The sequence below is a fragment of the Phaethon aethereus genome (genome assembly GCF_964289735.1).
Source record: "Phaethon aethereus genome assembly, chromosome: W".
Taxonomy (NCBI): Eukaryota; Metazoa; Chordata; class Aves; order Phaethontiformes; family Phaethontidae; genus Phaethon; species Phaethon aethereus.
Genome location: NC_138581.1, coordinates 35,954,357 through 35,979,792, shown reverse-complemented (window position 1 = coordinate 35,979,792; position 25,436 = coordinate 35,954,357). Strand labels below are relative to the sequence as shown.

The 25,436-nt window shown below is 45.8% G+C and overlaps 1 protein-coding gene across 1 annotated transcript; it reads left to right on the top strand.

Annotated features, from left to right (window-relative positions):
- Positions 1-210: 210 nt before the first annotated feature.
- Positions 211-23,398, top strand: LOC309415206 (small ribosomal subunit protein uS12; the record flags this gene model as incomplete). Its single annotated transcript, XM_082012657.1, has 4 exons — positions 211-295; positions 20,764-20,923; positions 21,828-21,948; positions 22,381-23,398. The coding sequence occupies 4 exons, from the start codon at positions 211-213 to the stop codon at positions 22,525-22,527; spliced, it is 513 nt and encodes a 170-aa protein (XP_081868783.1). The 3' UTR covers positions 22,528-23,398.
- Between the last annotated feature and the right edge of the window lie 2,038 nt (positions 23,399-25,436).

Here is a 25,436-nt window from a genome sequence, read left to right as displayed (position 1 = left end):
TAAGGTTAACCAATACTTAACAATGTGTTTGACACTTTTCCCCACAGCCTTCTCCTGGACAAACTGGCAAGACACAGATTGGATGGGTGGTCTGCAAGATAGGTAGGAAATTGGCTAAGAGGCCGCCCTCAGACAGTGGTGATCAGTGTTTTTTACTCAGTCTGGCAGCCTGTCACAAGTGGGGTCCCCCAGGGATTGATACTGGGCCCCATGCTGTTCAGCATCTTCATAAATGATCTAGATGATGGGATTGAAAGCACCCTCACCAAGTTTTCTGATGACACCAACCTGAGTGGTAAGTGAATATGTCAGAAGGGAGAGCCATCTTCTGGAGAGACCCGGACAGGCTGGAAAAGTGGACTAGCAAGAACAGTATGAGGTTTAACAAGACAAATGCAAAGTCCTGCACCTGAGACCACATAACCAAAGAGCCCAGTAGAGACAAGGATCTGTGTCGCTGGGGAGCAGCCTTGCTGAAACGGATCCGGGGGTCCTGGTGGACAACAAGCTGAACATGAGTCAGCAGTGTGCCGCTGCAGCAACAAAGGCAAATGGGATCCTGGGCTGCATCCGCAGGGGCATTACTAGCAGAGATAGATACATGAGCATCCCACTCTACTCAGCACTTGTCAGGCCACACCTGGAGTGTTGTGTCCAGTTCTGGTCCCCATAATTCAAGAATGACATGGACAGACTGGAGAGGGTCCAAAGGAGGGCCATGAAGATGATCAAAGGGCCGGAGAAGCTGCCCTATGAGGAGAGACTGAAGGAGTTAGGTCTTTTCTCCCTGGCTCAGGGGGAAGCTCATCACAGTATTCCAGTACTTAAAGGGTGGCTACAAAGAGGATGGAGGCTCTTTCTTCACAAGGAGCCCCATGGAGAAGACAAGGGGCAACAGGTACAAGCTGCACCAGGAGAGAGGTTTCATCTCAATATAAGAAAGAATTTTTTTATATTGAGAACAATCATCCACTGGAACAGCCTCCCCAGGGAGGCGGTAGAGTCCCCATCGCTGGAGGTTTTCAAGATGCGATTGGACAGGGTGCTAGATAATCTCATCTAGGCTCTCTTTCCCACGAAAGGTTAGACCAGATGATCATTCGAGGTCCCTTCCCACCTGGGCTGTTCTATGATTCTATGATTCTATGATTCTATGGATGAATTCCAGTACATACGGTTCATGTGGTGGAAGTTTGTAAAGGAACGCACTGATGACGTAAATGGTATGGAATAATGGGTGGATACTGTCCTGGTTTCAGCCAGGATAGAGCTGGTTTTCTTCACAGAAGCTAGTGTGAGACTGTGTTTTGGATTTGGGATGAGGAACTGTTGATAATGTGCTGATGTTTTGGGTTGTTGCTGAGCAGTCAAGGACAGTCCAGCTTCTTGTGCTGGCCTGCCAGCAAGCAGGCTGGGGATGCACGGGGAGCTGGGAGGGGACACAGCCGGGACAGCTGACCCAGGCTGGCCAAAGAGATATTCCCTACCATCCGACGTCATGCCCAGTACATAAACTGGAGTTGGCCGGGGGGCGGAAATCGCTGCTCGGGGACGGGCTGTCGATCACGGGGTGGTGAGCAATTTCTGTATTGGGCCTCACTTGTTCTTGTACATTCCTTTGTTGGTATTATCATCGTTGTTCCCTTCTTTCTTTCTGTCCTATTAAACCGTGTTTATCTCAACCCACAAGGTTTTTTTCCTAATTCTCTCCCCCACCCTACTGTGGGAGGGGGAGTGAGCGAGCGGCTGCGTGGTGCTTAGTTGCCGGCTGGGGCTAAACCACGGCAGGTGTCCAAGTCAGATACCGATCCTTGGATTCTTTTAAAGCCTCATACAGTGGCTTTACATACAATCCATAATCCAAAATCCAAAGTCGGCACCACCCAATCATTCCCAGAACAGCTCGCAATTCCTTCAGGCTGCTAGGTTCAGGAATTTGACAAATAGCTGCTTCTCTTTCATTTCCTAATCATCTTTGTCCTTGAGATATTTCAAATCCCAAATAAATCACTGTTTCTTCCATATCTCTAATTCCTTTGCCAATTGGTTCCCAAAAATCGTAGGGCTATTTTTGAATCCTTGTGGAAGTACAGTCCATGTTAATTGGGTCTTTCGTCCTGTGGCGGGGCTCTCCCATTCAAAAGCAAATATGCTTTGGCTTCCTATATCCAGAGGTATGCAGAAGAAGGCATCCTTTAAATCTAGTACAGTAAACCACTTATGCTCCTCTTTTAAGGAAGTCAATAAAGTATATGGGTTAGCCACTACTGGGTGTATATCTTGGACTATCTGATTTATAACTCTTAAATCCTGAACCAATCGGTATTCCTTGCCTCCGGATTTCCTTACTGGTAATATGGGAGTGTTATATTCTGATTCACACTCTACCAATAGTCCATATTCTAAAAATTTTGTAATCAACCCCTCTAATCCTTTTCGGGCTTCCCACTTAAATACGATATTGCTTTTGTCTTACCGGTTTGGCTCCAGGTTTTAAAATCACTTTTACCGGCTCTGTCAATTTAGATCGTCCCGGAATTCCACTCGTCCAAACCAAAGGAATTACTGCATTTTCCACTTCTTCTGGAATTTGTTCTTCCCTGTAGGAATCCTGTAACATAAACACTCTTGCCTCTATGGCTTTTGATTCTGGTATTAACAATTTAATCTCTCCGCCTTTGAAAGTTATTTGTGCGTCTAATTTACTCAATAGATCTTGTCCCAACAAAGACAGTGGACATCCAGGCATATACAGAAACTGGTGAGTTACCCATTGTTTTCCCAATTTAAACTTTAATAGTTCTAAAAATGGCCAATTTTCCTTTTGCCCTGTCACACCAACAACATCTACTGATTTGTGACTAAATCTCCCTTTACATGTATTCAATACTGAGTAAGTAGCTCCAGAAACTCTATTTCTTCATCCCCTAGCTCCAATGTAACCAGACGTTCAGCTAGGGTTGATTGCCCCGTTCCCCTTCATAGTTCTTCATCCAGAGTCATTAATTTAGTTGCCCGGAGAGCCGGATCTAATTCTCCTGACTTAGGACATTCTCTTTTCCAGTACCCATGCTTCTTGCAAACAGCACATTGATCTTCTGCTAATCGGGGCTTATTTTCCTTCTCTCTCCGATATTCATTCCTCGTCCTCTCCCTCTGCCTATCCTGTTATTCCCTGCCAAAACTGCTAGTAGCTTTCCACCCCTTCGGGCTTGCCTCACCTCTTTTTCTTTTTCTCTATTGTTATATACAGCCCAAGCAATTTCAAGCATTTTACCTTAGCCACCCTTTCGGGATCCTCCTGATAGGTACCTGCAGTCTCTTTCCATGATCTTAAATCAGTAATTGAAAATGGAACTTTCACCACCACTGGACCATCATTCCCCACCGCTTCTCGGAGAGGGGCTTGGAGGGAAGTTAGTCTTACTTCCCCCCTCCTTCCCTGTGTTCTTCCTGAAATTGGGCTAAATCCCTCTGCTTCCCCTTCCTTGGGAGCAGTAGGAGGACTATCATCCTCCGAATTTTGGACCTCTCTTCCCCTTTCCCACCTTTGGTGAGGAGCAACCATTAATTCAGTATCTTCCTCCTCAGTTCCATTTTTCCAACAATTCTCTTTAGTATTATAAGTAGAACAACCCCTTTTCGAGTTCTCATCACATTTTCCCTTTTTCACAATCTTTACCATGGGATCATACGGATGTATTCCACACTGTCTCTGCCATTCTGGATGATTTTGTAGTGTAAAGAACAAATCAATATAAGCCATTTCTTCCCATTTACCCTCCTTTTTACAAAACAACATTAATTGCAAGATGGTGTTATATTGCAATGTCCCATTTTCTGGCCATTTCTCCCCACTGTCCAACCTTGGACATACATTGGCCACCAATGATTGCAATATTCAATTAATTGCTTCCGAGTCAGAGGATCACCTCCCAGATATTTCCAATGCCTCAAAATACATCCCAAAGGTGTTTTTTTGTGGGATAGATCTTTTACTCGGAAATGTTCCCATTTTCCCAAGACTAGTGGGTGTGATTGTGCACTATCACAGGCACTAGTCGGAGGGACCCCTACTCTCCTCGAGGGTCCCTCTGGATCTTCTAGCCCCCTGCTAGAAATCCCCCAACCTCCTTACCTGGGCCCCTAGCCCAACCTTGCGAGGCTTTCGCTGCGTCTTATAGGCAGGCATTCCTTGTGAGGGTCTCGTACGCTCACCCTTTCCAGAGGTACCTTTCAGCCCTACTCTGCGTAGCTTTCGCCGCGCCTTACGAGCGAGCTAGTGGGACTCGAACCCACGTTACTTCAATCTTTTAAAGAATGCCTTATTACCTTTCCAGGGGACTTGCTCAGAATTCTTCGGTCCGGGGATCAGAGGTTCTCCCCGAGAATCCCTCGGTGCCGGCTGGAGGGCCCGTGATCCCGCGGATCCGTTGAGATTCACAAGCAGGGTCCCATCTGGGTCGCCAAAACTGTCACCGAAATTGGGAATAAACCTCGTAACACCAATGTAGTGTTAAAAGGCAGGCATTCTTTATTCACGGGGCCGGGAACACAGGGGATAGCTCCTCCTAAATCGTGTTCGTCGATCAGTTCAAAAATCAAACATTTATAGGCAAGATTAATACATATTCATCAAGTGTCCATACAATGATTGGTTAAGTATTCCTCGCCTACCATGTAAATGACCACGCATGCTCACTATAATTTCTTGGGATTTTACTTCCTTAATCTTTTGAGTCAGAGGGTTTCTTGAGTGGGTGGTCTCTGAGTCGGTGGTCGCGATCTCCCCCTGCCGGAATTACCTTTCCCTCTAAGTTCATTTAAACTTGGCAACACTAAATACATCTTCACGGGCTATCGGTCCAATATGCAATCATTCACCCCACAGTCCTTTGTTTTAAGACAGGACTATAGAATGAATAATTACCCACCCACCGGACCGTAGAACTGACCAAGGTGTTCCTTCTTTCTGACTACTTGTTATTAGAACAAAACATAATACCATGATCACAAAGTTACACTTAACTCCTTGATAATTAAATCAAGATGGGAAGGGTTAGGTGGGTTCTCGAGCAGCATTGCTGGTGCATAATGTTCTTATAGTTACAACTTGCTACAAATTCACAAACCTATTTTCTAACCCTATTTTATTTTAATTCCCTACCACCTTGGTTACAGCATGGTAAGGCTTTTTGCTTCTTACACTTCTGGTATCATTTAGGGGTTAGGGGCTTGTGTATTTCAGGCATTTTTATATGGTTGTGAAGAATTTCCCCATTATGTTAATGGGGGATTGAAGAAGGCCACAAATCCAAATAAAATATTAGCGGGTCCTTCAGTGTCCTAGATGATACACCTTACATTGGTTGCAGAAAACACCTCAACCATCCTAAAAGTGTCCTTACTCAAAACATAATTGATATCGAAAAAGTCGGCAAGAAAGCCCTCTAACACTTGGTTTTGTGATAAATGATTTAGTCCCAAACAGGATTCCAATTTAAGTTTACAATTTATTAAACGAATAGAGGCAAGCAAACAGCGCTGGGTGCGCCAGGAGTCTCCGCTCCACCAAGACGCACACCTTCACTTCTTACAATTCCTTCCTTTATACTTTTCTAGGCTTCGTTTCTCGCTTTTCTCCGCCTTTTTCTTGGAAGATGACTCCTTCTGTAAGTGCGTCACCACTTCCCCGGTCTGCGCATGCTTCATCCTTTTTTAGGTGGTCGTCCGGTGGTCGTTGGGAGGAAGATGCTCCTCTTCGTCAGTGCACTCTACATGACCTTTCTGTTTGCGCATGCGCTCTGTTATTCTACTTATATAATGCTACCTTATTTGGCTATACATCTTCTCGACATTTTTGTGGTTATCTACAACACTGGTTTGCACTAGTATATCAGGAGCTAACATACACATATCAGGAAGCTACATAAGCTACACATATCAAGAAGTTACATAAGCTATACATATCAGGAAGTTACATAAAGACTATGGTTTCTTCTATTTAACACCACTCCCCTGTTTATGGTCATGCCCTACATACATTCTTTTATTTCAATATAAATGACATTTGCTTCAAGCATATATTCACTAGATTTTCTTTACACGAATCACTCATTCCTCACAGTTTGAAGTTTTAGAAGGCAGGCATTCTTTATTGCAGTGCTGGGTAGCACTGGGAATCGCTCCACCACGAGTGTTCCAACAGATTAACAAAGCACATCAGTTCATATACAGAAAAATCATACATATTCATCAGTTTTCCTGGAAAAGGCACTCTTATGGTGATGAGTTCCTGGAATTCATTTACATAGTCCAAGCATGGGCAGTAAAATTAGTGTTAGGGTCTTTTCAGCCTCTGGTGGTCGTCCATAGTCTTCCTCACGCTGTCCACTAATTGAATTTTGGGCTTTCTTTGTCCATATATAGTCATTGAATTAGCTCATCAGTCTTTCGGCCTCAGAATGGTACAAGGGGGTCAGTTTAAACTAGTTCTTTGGTGCTTATCTCGGTCCAAACCTCCTGAGTTCCTGTTATCAGTGATTTACACAGGAAGCCTAACGAGCTCGCTCAAGGTCAGTTTAATCTTGTCAGGCAAGAAGTTACATGTTTAAGGTCTTAGCCAGTGACTGTCAGGTATTTCAACCCTTTCATAATAATAAAAAATGCCGAATTAGAAAAGTCTTGGTAATGAAATGAGAAGAAATCTCAATTAGGTAGGTATTCACTCGGTGGACAAATCCTCAACTATAGACAGTTGCTTTAAAATTCTCCAGTATGTTTTGGTGCATCTCAAATTTGACAGCATTTTTTAAAAATAAATTCTGTGTGAAAGTCTTATCTTTTTATTTGTTCTGACTAAAGGTGTTTACCTTCTAAAATAAAAATAATAAATTTGGCATTCAAAATTTCCATGCAGGTATTATTTAAAACCTTTCCTGAGATATAATAGCCAACATATGAGTCAAATATGGAATGCCATTGTCAGAATAACTCCAGTCTTTCAGTTTAGCAGCATGGTGACAGAGCAGACCTTATGTCTTTATCTTTTAAACATATTCAGGAGAGTATTTGTCGCCGAGGAGAGCTGCTCCGGAGCTGGTCCGACCCGCAGCGGAGCGGCAGATCTTGGTGCACGGGGGTTTCCAGAGGCAGGGAAATGCCAGGGCAGTGGAGAGACCCGCCAGGGGCCAGCAGCTCTCATGGGAGACGCTGACGAGGCCTGGGCGTTGCCAGAGCAATGGCAGCCCACCCCTATAAAAAAACAGCCTGGGGAGCGCTAGAGAATAAAGCAGGCAAACAATGTGGCGTGTCAGTTGGGGTGTGGTGTGGCAGTTAGTGCGGGAGGATGCACAAGGGAGGGTGTAGTGGCCCCATCAGCTCAAGAAGTGAGTTCAGTTGGTGGTCATTGCCCTCTCAGGAGTAGCTTAGCTATGGTAGCCACCAGATGGAAAGCCATGTCCTCTGCACTTGCCAGTGGCATATGGCAGACATGGTAGATGCCCCATCCCTAGAAACATTCAAGATCAGGTTCGATGAAGCTCTGAGCAACCTGATCTAGTTGAAGATGTCCCTGCTCATTGCAGAGGGGTTGGACTAGATGACCTTTAAAGGTCCCTTCCAACCCAAAGTTTTTCTATGATTCTATGATTTGCTGTGTGCCACAAAAATGGGGCTGACATAATGCCACTGGGGTGCGGCAACCCAGACAGAGCTCCCATGGAAACATGCAGCCATCCAGGTCTCAGGCTGCAGAGAGTGCCAGAGCCTCTCACTGGTAACAGATGGCAGTAGTGAGAATAGCTGTGTGAGGTGTGACCAGGTGGATGATCTGCTCAGCCTGGTGGCAGAATTATGGGAGGAAGTAGAAAGGTTAAGGAGCATCAGGGAGTCAAAGAGATTGACTCGAGGAACCATGCTCTGCCCTCCCCGAGACAGAAGCAGGAACAGCCACCAGAAAAAAAAAAAAAAAGATCAAGAGGGTCCTGTATCCTCCCCCTGCCAGGCAGAAGAAAATCAGGTTTGAGACCACCTGAGGAACCTGAACATGCATAAGTCAATGGGACCTGATGAGATGCAACCCAGAGTCCTGAGGGAATTGGCTGATGTAGTTGCCAAGCCACCCTCCATGATATGTGAAAAGTCCTGGCAGTTAGGTGAAGTCCCCGGTAACTGGAAAAAGGGAAACATTGCACCCATCTTTAAAAAAGGTAGCAAGGAGAACCCTGGGAACGACCGACCTGTCAGCCTCGCCTCTGTGCCTGGGAAGATCATGGAGCAGATCCTCCTAGAAGCTATGCTAAGGCACAGGAAGGGGACTCGAGACAGCCAGCATGGCTTCACCAAGGACAAGTCCTGCCAGACCAACCTAGTGGCCTTCTGTGATGGAGTGAACACTTCAGTAGACAAGGGAAGACCTACTGATGTCATCTATCTGAACTTCTGTAAGGCCTTTGACACGGTCCCCCCCAACATCCTTCTCTCTCAATTGGAGAGAGATGGATTTGATGGGTGGACTGTTGGGCGGATGAGGAATTGGCTGGATGGTCGCACCCAGGGTGTAGTGGTCAATGGCTCAATGTCCAGATGGAGATCAGTGATGAGTGGTGTCCCTCAGGGGTCCATATTGGGACCAGTACTGTTTAATATCTTCATCAATGTCATAGTGGGATCGAGTGCACCCTCATCAAGTTTGCAGATGACATCAAGGAGTTGTTGTGGTTGACACACCTGAGGGATGGGATGCCACCTGGAGGGACATGGACAAGCTCGAGAAGTGGGCCCGTGTGAACCTTATGATGTTCAACAAGGCCAAGTGAAGGGCCCTCCACCTGGGTTGGAGCAACCCCCGGTATCAGTACAGGCTGGGGGATGAAGGGATCGAGAGCAGCCCTGCCGAGAAGGACTTGGGGGTACTGGTGGATGAAAAGCTGGACATGAGCCAGCAATGTGCGCTCATAGCCCAGAAGGCCAACTGTATCCTGGGCTGCATCCAAAGAAGCATGGCCAGCAGGGTGAGGGAGGTGATTCTGCCCTTCTACTCCACTCTGGTGAGACCCCACCTGTTGCTCTCTACAACTACCTGAAAGGGGGTTGTGGCGACGTGGGTGTTGGTCTCTTCTCCCAAGTAACAAGCGATAGGATGAGAGGAAATGGCCTCAAGTTGCACCAGGGGAGGTTTAGATTGGATATTAGGAAAAATTTCTTCACCGAGTGGTCAAGCATTGGAAACAGGCTGCCCAGGGAGGTGGTGGAGTCACCATCACTGGAAGTGTTCAAAAAACATGTGGACGTGGCTCTTTGGGACGTGGTTTAGGGGGCATGCTGGTGTTGGGTTAACGGTTGGACTTGATCTTAAAGGTCTTTTCCAACCTTAATGATTCTGTGATTCTGTGAGCTCGGTTGTTCTGAGGAGGGGGAGAGGACTGTGTACTGCTTCCAAGCCAGTCACCTACTAAGCAGTGTGGATGGGATGTGGTCTATAGTAATCCTGAATCCCATCTGCTCTGAATCTCTGCATTCTCCAAGGCCTCTCATTCCAACCAGGAACTTTGGTTTATACCTCTCTTCCAACCTCTCTCACTCTAGAATCCTCTTTCCCAGTTCCAAAGTCTCTCCCTGTCTCCAGAGCTTTGTCTTCTCACCAGCCGTTCTTCATTCCTTCCCTTTCACCTGTGCACTTCCAGCTTCCTGCCCCAGGCCTGCCAACTCAGAGACTGCCCACCACCAGCTGTTTGGCATTTCAATTCCTGCTGCTAGCGAGGCTGCTGTTCCACCTCTTCCCATACACTGTTTTTTGTGGGCCACTCTTCTTGCCCCTTTGCCTGGTATTTCCCGCAGAATCTTGGGGGGGGGATGACTTTTAAAAAGCTGGATGCAACCTTCAGTTTCAAAAGCCATGTCCAGGAGCACAGGAAGAAGGCCTGTTTGGGAAAATGGTAGCCTGGCATAAAGGGAGAAATTGCTGTGTCAATCCAAAAAAAGATATATCCAAACATTAGAAACAAAGAACCGTATCCTTAGTAGGAGTTGCATCTTATTTATATGCACAGAAGATAAAGTTGGTGAAAGTAAAATTCTCAGATTTTCAGCCCTATGTACATAGGGGCTGTTATATCTGGCAGGCTGGCAAAAATATGAAGATCATTTCTATGAGGATCATCTCACATGGGAGAATCATTATTCAGAGTCATCCTAAGAAAATCTTCTGATACCCAAAACAAGGACATTGGGCTAATATTCAAGTTACCATTACTGGCTGCATTTTTTCTTTTCTTATAACACAGGTAATAACAAATCAGACCTCAATTATCTCTGTGACTTCTATAGTTCAGATAACTCTCTGATATTTGCATATTTTCAGATGGGGCTGTTCTTCATCAGTACTTGAATACTTCTTAAAATTTCTTCCATTTCCAGTAAGCCTTGTGACAGGGCATTTAATTTATGTCTGATAGATCTTAAATCTAATTCAAAGATTCTTAGTTCATCCCTTAATTTGTTTGCTGTACCATTAATGGCCATATCACAGAATGGTTGAGGTTGGAAGGGACCTCTGGTGGTCATCTGGTCCAAATTCCTGCTCAAGTAGGGCCACCTAGAGCCGGTTGCCCAGTACCAAGTCCAAACAGCTTTTGAATATCTCCAAGGATGGAGGTTCCACAATCTCTCTGGACATCCTATTCCAGTGCTGGGTCACCCTCGCATTCAAAAAGTGTTTCCTGATGTTCAGATGGAACCGCCTGTGTTTCAGTTTGTGCCCACTGCCTCTTATCCTGATACTGGACACCACTAAAAAGAGCCTAGCTCTGTCTTTACAGATATTTGACATCATGAAACAAAAATCCAAAAATGTCCTTCAAAGCTGCACAAACTCTATTAGAAGAAAGCCATTTAATATGAATCATATTCATTGTGGGAAATTCACAATAAAGTTAAATATTTGCCCCATCTGAAGGAACATGTCAAGAGCTAGGACTTGCATGTAGCCATGTTGGTTGGGATGTCACACCTAGTAGTCTTCTAAGCCTGGTTTGCTAGCAGTACTAGGGTCAAGGGAAGAGAAAACGCACTGAACAGCCAATTTGGGATTCATCATCAAGTCAGCAGATGCACCATCTGTGATACCTCTCTGTTCGCATCCTGGAATAGTGCTATTCACAGAAACATGGTGAGATGACTCATATGACTGGAGTGCTGCAATGGATGCCTATAAGCTCTTCAGAAGGGATAGGCATGGAAGGAGAGGCGGTGGGGTGGCTCTGTATGTTAGGGAGTGTTTTGACTGTAAAGAGCTCAATGATTGTGATGACAAGGTCGAGTGCTTATGGGAAAGGAAACAAGGCAGATATCCTGCTGTGTGTCTGTTATAGACCACCCAACCAGGACGAAGAGGCAGATGAAGCAGTCTACAAGTGATTGGCAGAAGTCTTGCAATCGCTAGCCCTTGTTCTTATGGGGGACTTCAACCTACCGGACATCTGCTGGAAGCATAACATAGCAGAGAGGAAACAGTCTATGAGGTTCCTGGAGTGTGTGGAAGATAACTTCCTGACACAGCTGGTAAGAGAGCCTACCAGGGGAGGTGCCCCGCTTGACCTGCTGTTTATGAACAGAGAAGGACTCGTGGGAGATGTGGTGGTCAGAGGCCGTCTTGGGCTTAGCGACCATGACATGATAGAATTCTTGATTCTTACTGAAGTAGGGAGGGGGGTCAGCAAAACTGCTATCATGGAATTCCAGAGGGCAGACTTCGGCCTGTTCAGGTCACTGGTTGAAAGAGTCCCTTGGGAGACAGTCCTGAAGAACAAAGGGGTCCAGGAAGGCTGGACAATCTTCAGGAAGGAGATCTTAAAGGTGCAGGAGCAGGCCGTCCCCATGTGCCGTAAGAAGAGCGGGCAGGGAAGACAACTGGCCTGGCTGAACAGGAAGCTTTTACTGGAACTCAGGGGAAAAAAAGGAGAGTTTATGACCTTTGGAAGAAGGGGCAGGCAACTCTAGAAGAGTACAAGGATCTCGTTAGGTCATGCAGAGACAAAATTAGAAAGACGAAAGCCCAGCTAGAACTCAGTCTGGCCACGGTCATAAGGGATAACAAAAAATGTTTATACAAATATATTAACAACAAAAAGAGAGGCAAGGAGAATCTCCATCCCTTATTGGATGTGGGGGGGGAACATTGTTCCCAAGGAGGAGGACAAGGCTGAGGTACTTAATGCCTTCTTTGCCTCAGTCTTTAACAGCCAGATTAAGTACCCTCAGGGTATTCAGCCTCCTGAGCTGGAAGACAGGGATGGAGAGCAGAACAAACTCCCCGTAATCAAGGAGGAAGCAGTTAAGGATCTGCTATGTCACCTGGATACCCACAAGTCTATGGGGCCTGATGGGATCCATCCAAGAGTACTGAGAGAGCTGGTGAAGGAGCTTGCCAAGCCACTCTCCATCATTTATCAGCAGTCATAATTTACCAGGTTAACAGGGGAGGTCCCAGATGACTGGAGGCTTGCCAATGTGACACCCGTCTACAAGAAAGGCTGGAAGGAGGATCCCGGGAAATACAGGCCTGTCAGCCTGACCTCAGTACTGGGGAAGATTATGGAGAGGTTCATCTTGAGGGTGCTCACAGAGCACGTGCAGGACACCCAAGGGATCAGGCCCAGCCAGCATGGGTTCATGAAAGGCAGGTCCTGCTTGACCAACCTGATTTCCATCTTTGACCAGGTGACCCACCTAGTGGATGAGGGAAAGGCTATGGATGTTGTCTACCTGGACTTTAGTAAAGCCTTTGACAGCGTCTCCCACAGCATTCTCTTGGAGAAACAGGCGGCTCATGGCTTAGACATGTGTACTCTTCGCTGGGTAAAGAACTTTCTGGTTGGCCGAGCTCAGAGAGCTGTGGTGAATGGCGCTAAATTCAGCTGGCGGCCAGTCACAAGCGGTGTTCCCCAGGGCTCAGTTCTGGGGTGGTCTAGTTCAGTATCTTTATAGATGATCTGGAGGAGGGGATCAAGTGCTCTCTCAGTAAGTTTGCAGATGACACAAAGTTGGGCGGGAGTGTTGATCTGCTGGATGGTAGGAAGGCTCTGCAGAGGGACCTGGACAGGCTGGATCAATGGGCCTAGGTCAATTGTTAGAGGTCTAATAAGGCCAAACGCTGGGTCTCTCACTTGGGTCACAACAACCCCATGCAACGCTACAGGCTTGGGGAGGAGTGGCTGGAGAGCTGCCCAGCGGAAAGGGACCTGGGGGTGCTGGTTGACAGCCGGCTGAATATGACCCAGCAGTGTGCCCAGGTGGCCAAGAAGGCCAATAGCATCCTGGTTTGTATCAGAAATAGCGTGGCCAGGAGGACTAGGGAAGTCATTGTGCCCCTGTACTTGGTAATGGTGAGGCCACACCTTGAATACTGTGTTCAGTTTTGGGCCCCTCACTACAAGAAGGACATTGAGGTGCTCAAGCGTGTCCAGAGAAGGGCAACGAAGCTGGTGAGGAGTCTGGAGCACAAGTCTTATGAGGAGCGGCTGAGGGAACTGGGGTTGTTCAGTCTGGAGAAGAGGAGGCTGAGGGGAGACCTTATCTCTCTCTACAACTACCTGAAAGGGGGTTGTGGCGACATGGGAGGGCACAATGCACAACTTCTCTGGGCAATCTCTTCCAGTGTTTCACCACCCTCACAGTAAAGAATTTCTTCCTAATATCTAATCTAAATCTACCCTCTTTCAGTTTAAAACTGTTACCCCTCATCCTATCACTACACTTCCTGATAAAGAGTCCCTCCCCATCTTTCCTGTAGGCCCCCTTTAAGTACTGGAAGGCCACTATAATGTCTCCCCAGAGCCTTCTCTTCTCTAGGCTAATCAACCCCAACTCTCTCAGCCTTTCTTCATAGGGGAGGTGCTCCAGCCCCCTGATCATCTTTGTGGCCCTCCTCTGGACCCGCTCAAGCAGGTCCATGTCTTATGCTGGGGGCCCAATCTATACTAGACTGCAAAATGTTGCTACACTTCTAATTGTTTTTTCCCTTTCCTACCTCAAATTTTCTCCCTTTCTATCTGTGAAAAAGTTAGCATATTTGTCAGAGTCCAATACTCTCTGACCAGGTTCTTTTAGATATTCCACTCAAGGAGGGTTTAATGTTTAATGTCAAATTTACTTATTTGAAGACATTTGGTGCTACATGGGATTTTGATTTAGAAGAGTGATACAGCAATATACTGAAATTACAACACAAGCATAATATAGCAATTGCAATATGCAGTTGAACCATAATACAAGTGATTCCCATTACCAGTCTTTGTACGCTCACTGTCATGACACTGGGTGTCCCCAGTCACCAGGATGGAATACATGGGTTGAAGCCAGCTCAATCCCGTTGCTCTCTTCAAAGTTTGTTTTATTAGTTGTCCAGTTTTTATACTTTATGTTGGGCTGAGCCACTTATACACTTCCCCCCATGCTGGTCTGTCTGGCTCAGGAAGACATTACTCCCTACTTAATTATCTCAGGGAACCTGATGACTCACTGGTACAGCTGTATATCTAAAACAAAGGTTATCCTCCAGTCCCCCTTGTGTTGAGATAAATTCAACTTTCTTTACAACAATTGGCAGTCATCCTTTACATTCTTCCCTGAGCTCATTATTTTTTCCCCTTCTCCTCTGAGCCTTCTTCCATTGTGGGGGTGTGTTGGTCAGTCACAATGTTATAAATAGCTAAGCTAGTTCGCTCCCCTAGGTCTCTCTGTTTTCCTATGTAGCCAATGATTAATTCCACCAGGAATAAGTTAGATCTTCCTTTTCTCTTCTCTCTGTAGTCCATGAGCCAGTCCTTGAGGAAGGATTTGCTTTGCCTTTGCATCAATGTGAAGGGTAGACTGGAGCATGCCAAATCCTATGACCTACATGCTTTCTCCCCACATTGCTCACTAACTGCAGCCTAAGTTCAAAGTGTCTACACCGGACCGGATATTTCCTGGTAGATCAAGTGCCATTTTAGCACTCTTCAGCCTGCTCATGTCCAGTATGGCCACATTCATGAACAGAGCTCTGGACCTCTGATAGAATTTGGAAGGAACTCTGGGGCTCTGGCTGAAACGAGTTCTTTGTACAGGCCTTCAGTGTGGACAGCTTACTCTTGAAATAAAGCCTGGACCAGTGCTTAGCTGACATTTGTACCCATACTACACCCTTCTCTACTTAAACATTCAAACAGGAGATAGTCACAGTCGGCTCCTGCAAACAGCTATATGTATAAATATATACATATATATGTATATACATACACCCCCCCACACACACATTCCTTTCTTGCTTGGCAGCTAATGGCAGGTACCTGCTGATGTGACGACAGAAGTCAGTCCTACTTCACTGACCAAGAGCTCCTGTCTATTGCATTCCAGATACAAGATTAAGATAGGGTCTTTAGTATTTTAACTATCAAAAAGGATTTACCATCTTAATTTCTCTTTGAATGATAGAGTATTCACTAATCTCCCAACAGCTTGACTTCAATAGTACTGCTTCTATCCAATTTAAGGAGGAATCCAGATACTTATGTGAGAATCCCAGCTTGAAAAATGAGATGAGGGAGGGTAGTGATAAACAAGTACTGGTTAAAAACAATCTCTACATTTTCTGTGAAGCACCAGAAATGTATGATGCTAAATTTAGAGTAATTATACCAGTAAAGACACACAGCTCAGCTAGGTGTTAGAAGAAAATATATCATGCCGGATCCAACAGCCTGAGAGGTGAGGCTGCTTCCACTCAGTGTCCCCATGTCCAGCCAGTAGTGAGGCTGGAGATGTATTCCCAGCAGGCACAGGCACACAGAACACACATATATACTACATATATATGTATATATGCATATACATAGCCAGCCACACAGATCACAGGCAGACACTCAGAGCATTCACATGAACACAGCACCAACCACCGCATCCTGCTTCCCTCTCTGTCTGAGCAGGATGGAAATCCACTATTGAGAAAATATATATACACACATATGTACAAGGTGGATCCCTCCAGCAACTGGTCTCAGACACTCGGTCTGCCCAGTAGCTTCCCCTGGATCCCAGTCTCCCTAGTTGCGGGCACCTGGATATATGAGCCCCTAAGGCCACAGCCCTACTCCAGTGCCTGGTACAGACTATCACATACACACACACACACACACACACACAAACTTACCAGGACTCTCCTGTGTTCTTGTCCCTATGTTGAAGGTATACAAGGAATTAAGTTGGACATATTGTTTAGTCTTTGTGAGCAGTTAACAAGGTGCAACCTTGAGGGAAGGAACAAGATAACCACAAAGGGAACACAACTACTGAACCCGGAGTGAACTAGCCTAATTAACATCTAATTGACATAGCAGAAACCTGCCCCTGGGCAGGGAAAGCCTCCTACTCACAAAAGCCCCTTCCTCACTGAGCACGCACAGTAAAAAAGAAGGATGCTGTGACTTTAAGTAGAGACGAGGCTTGTGAGAACCAGTGGGAACAAGGGTGACTGAGTTTATTCCCATCATTCTTATAAGCACCCTTTAAGTACTAAAAGGCTGCAATAAGGTCTCCCCGGAGCCTTCTCTTCTCCAGGCCAAACAACCCCAACTCTCTCAGCCCTTCTTCAGAGGAGAGGTGTTCCATCCCTCTGATCATTTTTGTGGCCTGCCTCTGGACTCACTCCAACAGGTCCACGTCTTTCCTGTGCTGAGGGCTCCAGAGCTGGATGCAGGACTCCAGGTGGGGTCTCACCAGAGCGCAGCAGAGGGGCAGAATCACCTCCCTTGACTCGCTGGCCATGCTTCTTTGGATACAGCCCAGGATATGGTTGGCCTTCTGGGCTGTGAGCGCACGTTGACGGCTCATGTCCAGCTTTTCATCCACCAGTACCCCCAAGTCCTTCTCAGCAGGGCTGCTCTCGGTCCCTTCATCCCCCAGCCTGTATTAATACCGGGGGGTGCCCCGACCCAGGTGCAGGACCCTGCACTTGGCCTTGTTGAACCTCATGGGGTTCACACAGGCCCACTTCTCGAGCTTGTCCAGTTCCCTCTGGATGGCATCCTGTCCCTCAGGTGTGTCTAGTTACCATCTAAACTCCTTGGGTATCTTCCTAGTTCATTCTAAATGTACTGTTCTTGAGTTTTCTGCTTTGGCTCATGTTATGAACAGCTTGGCACGTGTCTGCTGCATAAATCTGAATGAAGAGGTAGAACTTCCTAGAGAAGAGAAGGCTCCAGGGAGACCTTATTGCCTTTCGATATATAAAGGGGGCTTATAGGAAAGATGGACAGAGACTTTTTACCAGGGCCTGTACTGACAGTACAAGGGGCAATGGTTTAAACTGAGAGAGGGCACATTTAGATTGGACATTAGGAAGAAATTTTTTACAATAAGTGTGGTGAGACAATGGAACAGGTTGCCCAGAGAAGTTGTGGATGCCCCATCATTGGAAGTGTTCAAGGTCAGGTTGGATGGGGCTCTGAGCAACCTGATCTAGAGAAAGATGTCCTTGCCCATGGCAGGGGGGTTGGACTAGATGACCTTTAAAGGTCCCTTCCAACCCAAACCATTCTATGATTCTCTTATTCTAACTTAGGGGTTTCCCTGCATACTTAATTTAATGAGCTCTAAGAGGGCAGAAATAAGGGGCCTTTCAAGCTCCAGTTGAGGCCATTCCATTAAAAACGGAGCTCTTCTAGTAGTAATGGCTCCTATTTTCTCCAGTGCTACAATAAACTGCCTTAGAGCATCCATCATAACATTTATGGCCTCTCAATTTATGATAGTGCAAGGGATTTGTGTCCAAAACTACCTCTGCCCTGATCCAGTTTGCATGATGTTGCTTTAAAAAATAATTCATGGATGGATGTCAAACCTTCCATGCAGGATACTACTACTGAATGCCACAGCAAGCACCAATTGTTTTCAGATGTTTTCCCAGCAGTGTTTGTGATCCCAGCCATTAGGTCAGAAAAAGAAGGCAGGATTAATAAAACATTTTCCCCATAATCTCTTCCATTTAGGGAAATGGAAATAGTGATGCAGTAAATAAAGTTGCATGCCTTTCTCTTTTTACCTTTCTCTTTTCAATGTTATGGTTAAAATCAGGTCACCATTTTTAACCACACTTACTGAAACAAATACCTGGTTTTAAGTAAAAATCCTTCAGTCAAGCTTATGATACTACAAGTATTATATGTTCTTGAATGCACAATCTCCTTTTTTATTCTTTATGTTTATATATAGCAGTAATAACTAACTTGTTGGTAAAATCAAACTCTCTCATAAATTTCTCTCCCCCTCTCTCTGACAGCTGCAGCTTCTGCTGATTGTGACACTTGAACATATCTACAGTTGGATGCCACAAGAACATCACTCTTGCTTTTCCATTTTTAAGTGGAAAAACTATCAGGGTGCATCTAAACCAGGAACAATACTTCTATCCATGATCTTTGAAGACAGCTGTGCTTCTCTAGCATAATGCACAGTGCAAGTTAGAAAGTCACAGACAAAGCCTGTTTGCCAGAAATAAAGTGTTTTTACCAATGAACAGTATTATACATGCACCTCTTTCCTCAGGTTAATTGGGTCAAAACCCCTTCATTTTTAAGACTTCCATGCCTAAAACTGTTCCAGTTGCTAGACTGATAGTGTGTGGGAGTCCTTCTCCATTTCTCTTAACTATGAAAAATATTGCAAGCATCCATCATGCTACAGAAAATACAAGGGGAGCATGAATAGCATTTGGCTATCTAGACTTCTGGTTCCTTTACAAGTTACAATTTTTGTATCTCTGTGTCACTGGATAAAGGAGCAATCCACGTTGAACAGGAAAACTAACCCCAGGTTCCTAATTCCTGGGCTAATGCTAATAAGCAGGAGGCTTTTACACTAAAACAAACACCTCACCCCCTGCCATGTTACCAGTTTCATGAAAGAACAAACAAGAGTTTCATAAAGTCAGGATCTCGTTCCCTAATGTGAGGGACAATGATGATGACTTCAGATGTGTTTGACAAGAGGTAGGAAAGAGAAGTTTAATTCTTGCACTGCTTCTACAGAGAAGATCGAGTACTTCATTCTACTGTTGAGAAATTCTTTTACCAAACAGTGATTAACTTTGAATTTAACAAGACCAATGAGTGATTAATGTGTACAGAGAAGATATCTTAACCTTGAGAATAGAAACATCCTAGCAGGAGTGCTCAAACAAGGATGATAAGAAAGAATCGCTTGGCTGGACAACAGAAGGGGCAAACATCCAAGGAGAAGAAATTATCCTCAAGAGACCTGTGACCATAAAAGGGAAAAAGGAGTAGGGGGCTAACTCCCCAAACGACCACTGACGACCACCCGAGACCCCCGCGCATGCATAGTGTAGTTTTGCAACGCCAGCATTACGTAAATGTAATAGATAAGCAAGGAGGCGGTGATTTCTTGGGAAATGTGTGAATATTCATGTTTTTAAGGTATATAAAGGCTGAACTTTTGTTTCAGAGCATGCACGTTAGGTGGAGCGATCCCCTGTGCATCCAGCGCTGCAATAAAAGAATGCCTGCTGCATCGGTGCTAAGAAGTTTATTCCCGATTTCGGTGACACTACTCTCTCACCTCAGTAAGGAAGATGACATTTTATATTCAGTGCTTTCACCAGCTTCCCTCCCTAACGAGGTCTGTAATTCCAAAAGAAACTAGATTAAAGAAAAAAAGACAAGCCATTACTGGTATCGAGATGTCGTCACCTGCTCTTAAACTGCAAGAGGGAAAGAAATTCTCTGCTGCTGTGGGCGCTCAGCTCACACCGTTGAGGAACGACGGCCCCCGCGCCGCCGGATAACGGCTGCCGTTATACAACAGCACAGGCTGTGTGCCCAGCCAAGGATTGCGGGGTGTGCTGCTAAAATTAGAAGTCACAGTAGAGCTACTTAGCCCCTCTTCCCGCCTCGGTGTGCAGAGTTACGGGGTGATTTGGTTCTGCAGCTGCACGGGGACGCCCTCCGGGCGGGCCCGTCACAGCCCCTTCCTCGGGGGAGCCTCACGCGAGCGGTGGCGACCGGTGCTGGTCTCGGATGGGAGTTTCCAGTCAGGCGCGACATGGTCACCCCAATGCGGGTCCTTGTGGCCGCAGCTAACTGGCGCGGCGCACTACAGGCCTCTCTTTCTTTCGGCTTGGCAGGCGTGGCGGCAGGATGGGTGAGTGTTGTAGCGGCGACCTTGGAGGAGACTGGGGAAGAAGGAGGGACGTAGCGGCAACCTTGGGGGTTACGGGGGGTGGTGGAGAAGAAGAGCGCGAGAGTCGTAGCGGCGACCTTAGGGGAGACGGGGATGAGAGGGAGAGTGTCGTAGCGGCGGGATTGGGGGGGGGGGGGGGAGAGAGAGAGTATGTGTGTGTGTTGTTGCGGCGACCTTGGGGGACTGGGACGGGGGGGTGAGTGTGTGTGTGGGCGCGGAGAGGCGGCCCAGAGCGCTCCCCCTCACTATGCCACGAGTCTCCTCTACTGGCTCTGGGCCCTCGTGATGTCCCTAGGCTTCGGTGTTAGCAGTGCCTCCGTTAGCCTTTCTCCCCTATTCCCCCTTGCTGCCTGTTGGTAGTGATACTGTCGGTGCCTGTTGTGCCACACACACGCAGGCGAGGAGGTCTGCGGTCTCGCGCGCCCCGCGGCCGTTGGTTGCCGCTGGGTTGCCTCCTGAGGCCCGCGAGGGGCGGTGACGGCAGGAGCTGCTCGGTGACCTCCAGCTCTCTCCGACGGTGTTTTCTAGGGAAGTGCCGTGGGCTCCGTACCGCTCGGAAACTCCGCAGCCACCGCCGCGATCAGAAGTGGCACGACAAACAGTATAAGAAGGCCCACTTGGGCACTGCGCTGAAGGCCAACCCCTTCGGCGGCGCTTCTCACGCCAAGGGAATTGTTCTGGAAAAAGTGTGGGTAAAACTCCCCGGAGTGCGCCTTTACGGTCTCGCGGGCGCTGGGGGTAGTTTTCTGTGGGATGGGGACAGCTTGTGCTTGTGCCGGGTTAGGGGTCCGCGAGAGCGTGTTCTCCGCAGTGAGCTAAGTCGTGGCGCAAGCGCCTGGTGCTCGTGTCTGACCCACAGCCACCTAATGTACAGTGTAGGATATTCTGGGTTGTAGTCCTTGGAGTCATCGGGAAAATTCCGGGTAATTTGGGACCTTTGAAAGATCCTATACATGACTTTGAAGAAGAAACACCTCTAAATAGTTTTTTCTAAATACGTTAGCGTTTTTCTACCTGAACTATGACAAATTTTTATTATTTTGTAGCTTCTATGTACTAGTTCGTCACCTAAAAAACCCAAGCTGTTTTCAATGCTGAAAGGTATTTGTTCTCGTATACTCGGTGTTGGTTATACACAATTTAAAAACCTTTAGAAGAAGAAGAATTTTACTTAACGTGTAAGTTTAGTTGGGGGGGTGTGGGTGTGTGTGTGTTCCAGTGTGTGTGCTTTGTTTGATGCAGTCAGCACGTATGAAAGATTCCATCTACTTGTGTTCTGGCTTTTTGTTAGTAACTTACAACTTTTGTTAGGATACTCTCAGGACTCAAAGGTGTTTCTTTTTCTTTTCCAAATTTTTAATTACTGAGTTAGTATTTGTAGAAGACTTGCTTTCGATTTTTACTGTTTAGGAACTAATTAAGTCTTTGGATATTGCATAGCTCTAAGTAGATCACTAATAGTTCTTGCTTTTGAAATACGCATGCAACATGGTTAGTACAGAATAACATAGTGATTCGTGGTATTGTAATGAATATCTGCTAATTTATCAAAGAGATTTTTGCTAATATGTTTTCATGCACTTCTGTTTTAGTGGAGTAGAAGCTAAGCAGCCTAACTCTGCCATCAGGAAATGTGTCAGAGTCCAGCTGATCAAGAATGGCAAAAAAATAACAGCTTTTGTTCCCAATGATGGTTGCCTGAACTTCATTGAGGTGAATAATTTTCAAGGAACAACCTATAGAAAGCTGTGTATGAAAGTAAAGAAACACATAACTGACAGAATCAGGTGATGGCTAGACAAGGGTTCATGGCATTCTGAACTGTGTATATCTTAATGCTGTATCGGCAGAAGCAGATGAGAAATGCCAGAGGTGGTTTTGTACTTTTCACTTGCTAAGGTAAGCTGGTCCTCAGCAGTACTCCTGCAAGCTAAATGACACCTCAGTGTATGTTTCCCTTCTTCAAAATGCTGAAGGGGATAATCCATAATTCATGTATACCTATCAATAGACTTCAGCATTTACTGTCTTTCCACCCTTTCCTTAGAAAGTCTGTGATGTGGCTCAAATGTAATGTAACTTAATTTAGAAGTATGTACAGGTTTAATGTTTATAGCTCTGTATTTGCACTGTCTTTCATTCTAGGAAAATGATGAAGTTCTGGTTGCTGGTTTTGGTCGGAAGGGTCATGCTGTTGGTGACATTCCTGGAGTTCGCTTCAAGGTTGTCAAAGTAGCTAATGTTTCTCTGTTGGCCTTATACAAGGGCAAGAAGGAGAGACCAAGATCGTAAATTGATGTGCCAAGAATATAAATAAAATTTGTTGTTGGAAAAGCTCTTACACTTGTTATGTAAGGCTTATGATGTTTGGGTTGTTTGCTGTTGCTGGTGTGGTGTGTTGTTTTTTGTTTTGTTTTTGTGTTTTTGTTTTTGGTTTTTTTTTATGGTGGTATCTGTGAGTAACGTAACTCTCAGATGTCAGGGCATGCTGTCATTTTTTTGTTTTGTATGTTTGCAGATGGTGTTTTCTTCTGTAAGAAAGCTTTACTTTAGACTGACAGAAGAAAGCCAGAGCATCTTTATAGCCAGTAGGTGAGCTTAATAAGCACTTCAGTGTTTGCAAATTTACCTTTGCGTTTGGTGGAACTACACAGCTACCTACCTGCCAGGAACTTCAGAGACTTGCTTCATAGGATGCAAGGGAGTTTTAGTGCTTTGTGCACCATCCTTGATTGCCAGTGTCTCCATGAAGGCTACTTCAGCCTAGTAACTAGAGTAGCAACTGTGTTGTCATTGGGATGGATTGTTAAATCCCTCTTCTGTAGACCCTTTTTCCTGAAAGCAACTGTGAAGAGGGCCCCATGAAACTAAATTTCTGAATTCTTAGGCTGCCACTTATGCATAACTGTAAAGATTTTGAAGCTGGGGTCCAAGTATGGCGGTGTATATCATGGAACTAATTGGGACTCTGGCCTAAGTAAGTAGGCTGTACTGTAGGAGAATTTAAAAAAAAAATCACTAATTTTTTCTCCATTGCCTACCTAGTTTACAAGGGCTGGAGTGCTGAAAGAGCATTTAAAAAAAAAAAAAAAGCATTGTATGATCCTGGTGCACATCAGATGATCCAATACAGAGCTGACAGATGCTGCACACACCAACAGCAATGGTAATACTTGAAACAGCTACATCTTCTAGTGATGATGTCAGCTGATGCTAGCAGGTTTTGAAATGCAATGTCTAGGTGTGATAAACTGTAAACTGTTTTGTTCATCAAACTTTGTGTATAGGTGTTATACAATTAAGTCCTGTGATATGTGTTAGAACCATGTTTGCGAAAGTTTTCTTAAAGCATTAAAGTTTAGATGGTAATGCTAAGAATGAAAGAACTGTATAGTAAGATGGAACAGCATGATAAGAAATCGTTGCTTAACACCTTGAATACCCCTGGCTACAAGACAGAACAAGCCCGGCAACAAGACAAAACATGCCCTGAGGTAGAAGGGGAGGGGGGAGCGGGGAGCGGAGTAGATTGCAATTGGAAAGAGAGGACTGAAAGACCTGTTAAGTTGCTGGCCGTTGGTGGAGCAGGAGACTCCCTGGTCGCCCAGCGCTGTTTTGCTTACTTGTCGCTTGCTTTAATAAATCAAAAATTTCTAATTGACTAGCCTCTGTCACTCAATTGGACAGGTAAAATTATAACAATTTGGTGCCGTGACTCGGATAAAGGCAATCTGGCCTGAGGTCCTTGGCAGGGGGGGCGCCCCGCTGAATAAGCGGCCCTTGTCAGGGTGCTTCTACGCCAAATCCTTTACCGACGAACCTAAATTTGACAGTAAGCAAATAAAACCGGTAACCCCATAATCTTTGTGCACGAAGTCCGAACGAAGACGCAGGATGCGTGAGTATAGGCCGGTTAGCCGTTCGGTTGGGGTTGGGTATCCTGAAGCGTGCTTGTGTGAGACGTCCACGGGACTCAGTAGTCCACCGGGCGAAGTGAGTGCGGACCCTCAGTAGTGCGGTTCCCACACCCCGCGAGGGGCTGGGCCACGAACCAGGGGAAGCGAGTGTGTGAGTGAAAGAAGGCGCTTCGGAAGATGGGACAGAGGAAAAGCAAGCCCTCTGGTCCCATGGGTGGTTCTGAGGTTATACCACCGGATAGTCTTAATGATTAAAAATTGGGATGATTACCCCTCTAGGCGGGGTAAGAGTAAAGTAATAATGATTCACTGTTGCATGGATTGGCCTGTATTTGGGTCCTTTGAAGATTGGTCACTCAAAGGAACCTTTTAGTTTGGAAGAAAGTGAATCTATATCCTTTAAATGAAAAAAAAAAAAAGAGGCTAGGAGAAAGAAACCGAGGGACGAGGAAGGGGTTCCTACCTCGGCTCCCCCTTATATTCTACCACCCTCTCCTCCGCAGCCTTCGGCACCCCCCCCTCGGTGGCGCCAGGGTATGAGAATGACTCAGCTCCAAGTTCCCCTGAGGAAAATAGGATGGTAACCCGTAGAAATGGGGAGTTTGTTGGAAGACCCCTTAGGGGTCTCGGAAAAATTAGACCAGTTCCTAGGTCCTAATATATATATACCTGGGATGAGCTATTTTATTTATGTCTGAAGAGAGATATGATCAGATGAGCTGGAATGAGGATATTGGGACCATCAACATCAAGGAGGTCCGGCAGCAGATATAAAGTGGCCAACCCAAAAACCTAATTGGAATAATCAGAACGAAGTTGATAGAGGCCACATGTCCGATTTACGGATAATAATTATACAGGGAATTAAAGAAGCCGTTCCTCGAGGACAGAATATTAACAAAGCATTTAACGAACAGCAAAAGAAAGATGAAACCCCTACAGAATGGTTAGAAAGATTAAGGAAGAGTTTACAATTGTACTCCGGGATAGATCCAACCACTGATTTAGGGCAAGCGTTACTAAAAACTCAGTTTGTGGCTAAATCATGGATTGATATCCGGAAGAAATTAGAAAAGATGGAGGACTGGCAGCAAAGGGGATTAGATGAGTTACTCCGGGAGGCGCAGAAGGTTTATGTCCGGAGAGATGAAGAAACTCAGCAGCAGTAAAGGAAGGACAGAGAGGTACTCCGCCCAGACGGAATAACCCATCGGGACCCTCTGGAAAGGAAAGTAGGGACCAGGGAAGGAAAAAGGAAACAAGAACCTGTTTTTATTGTGGGAA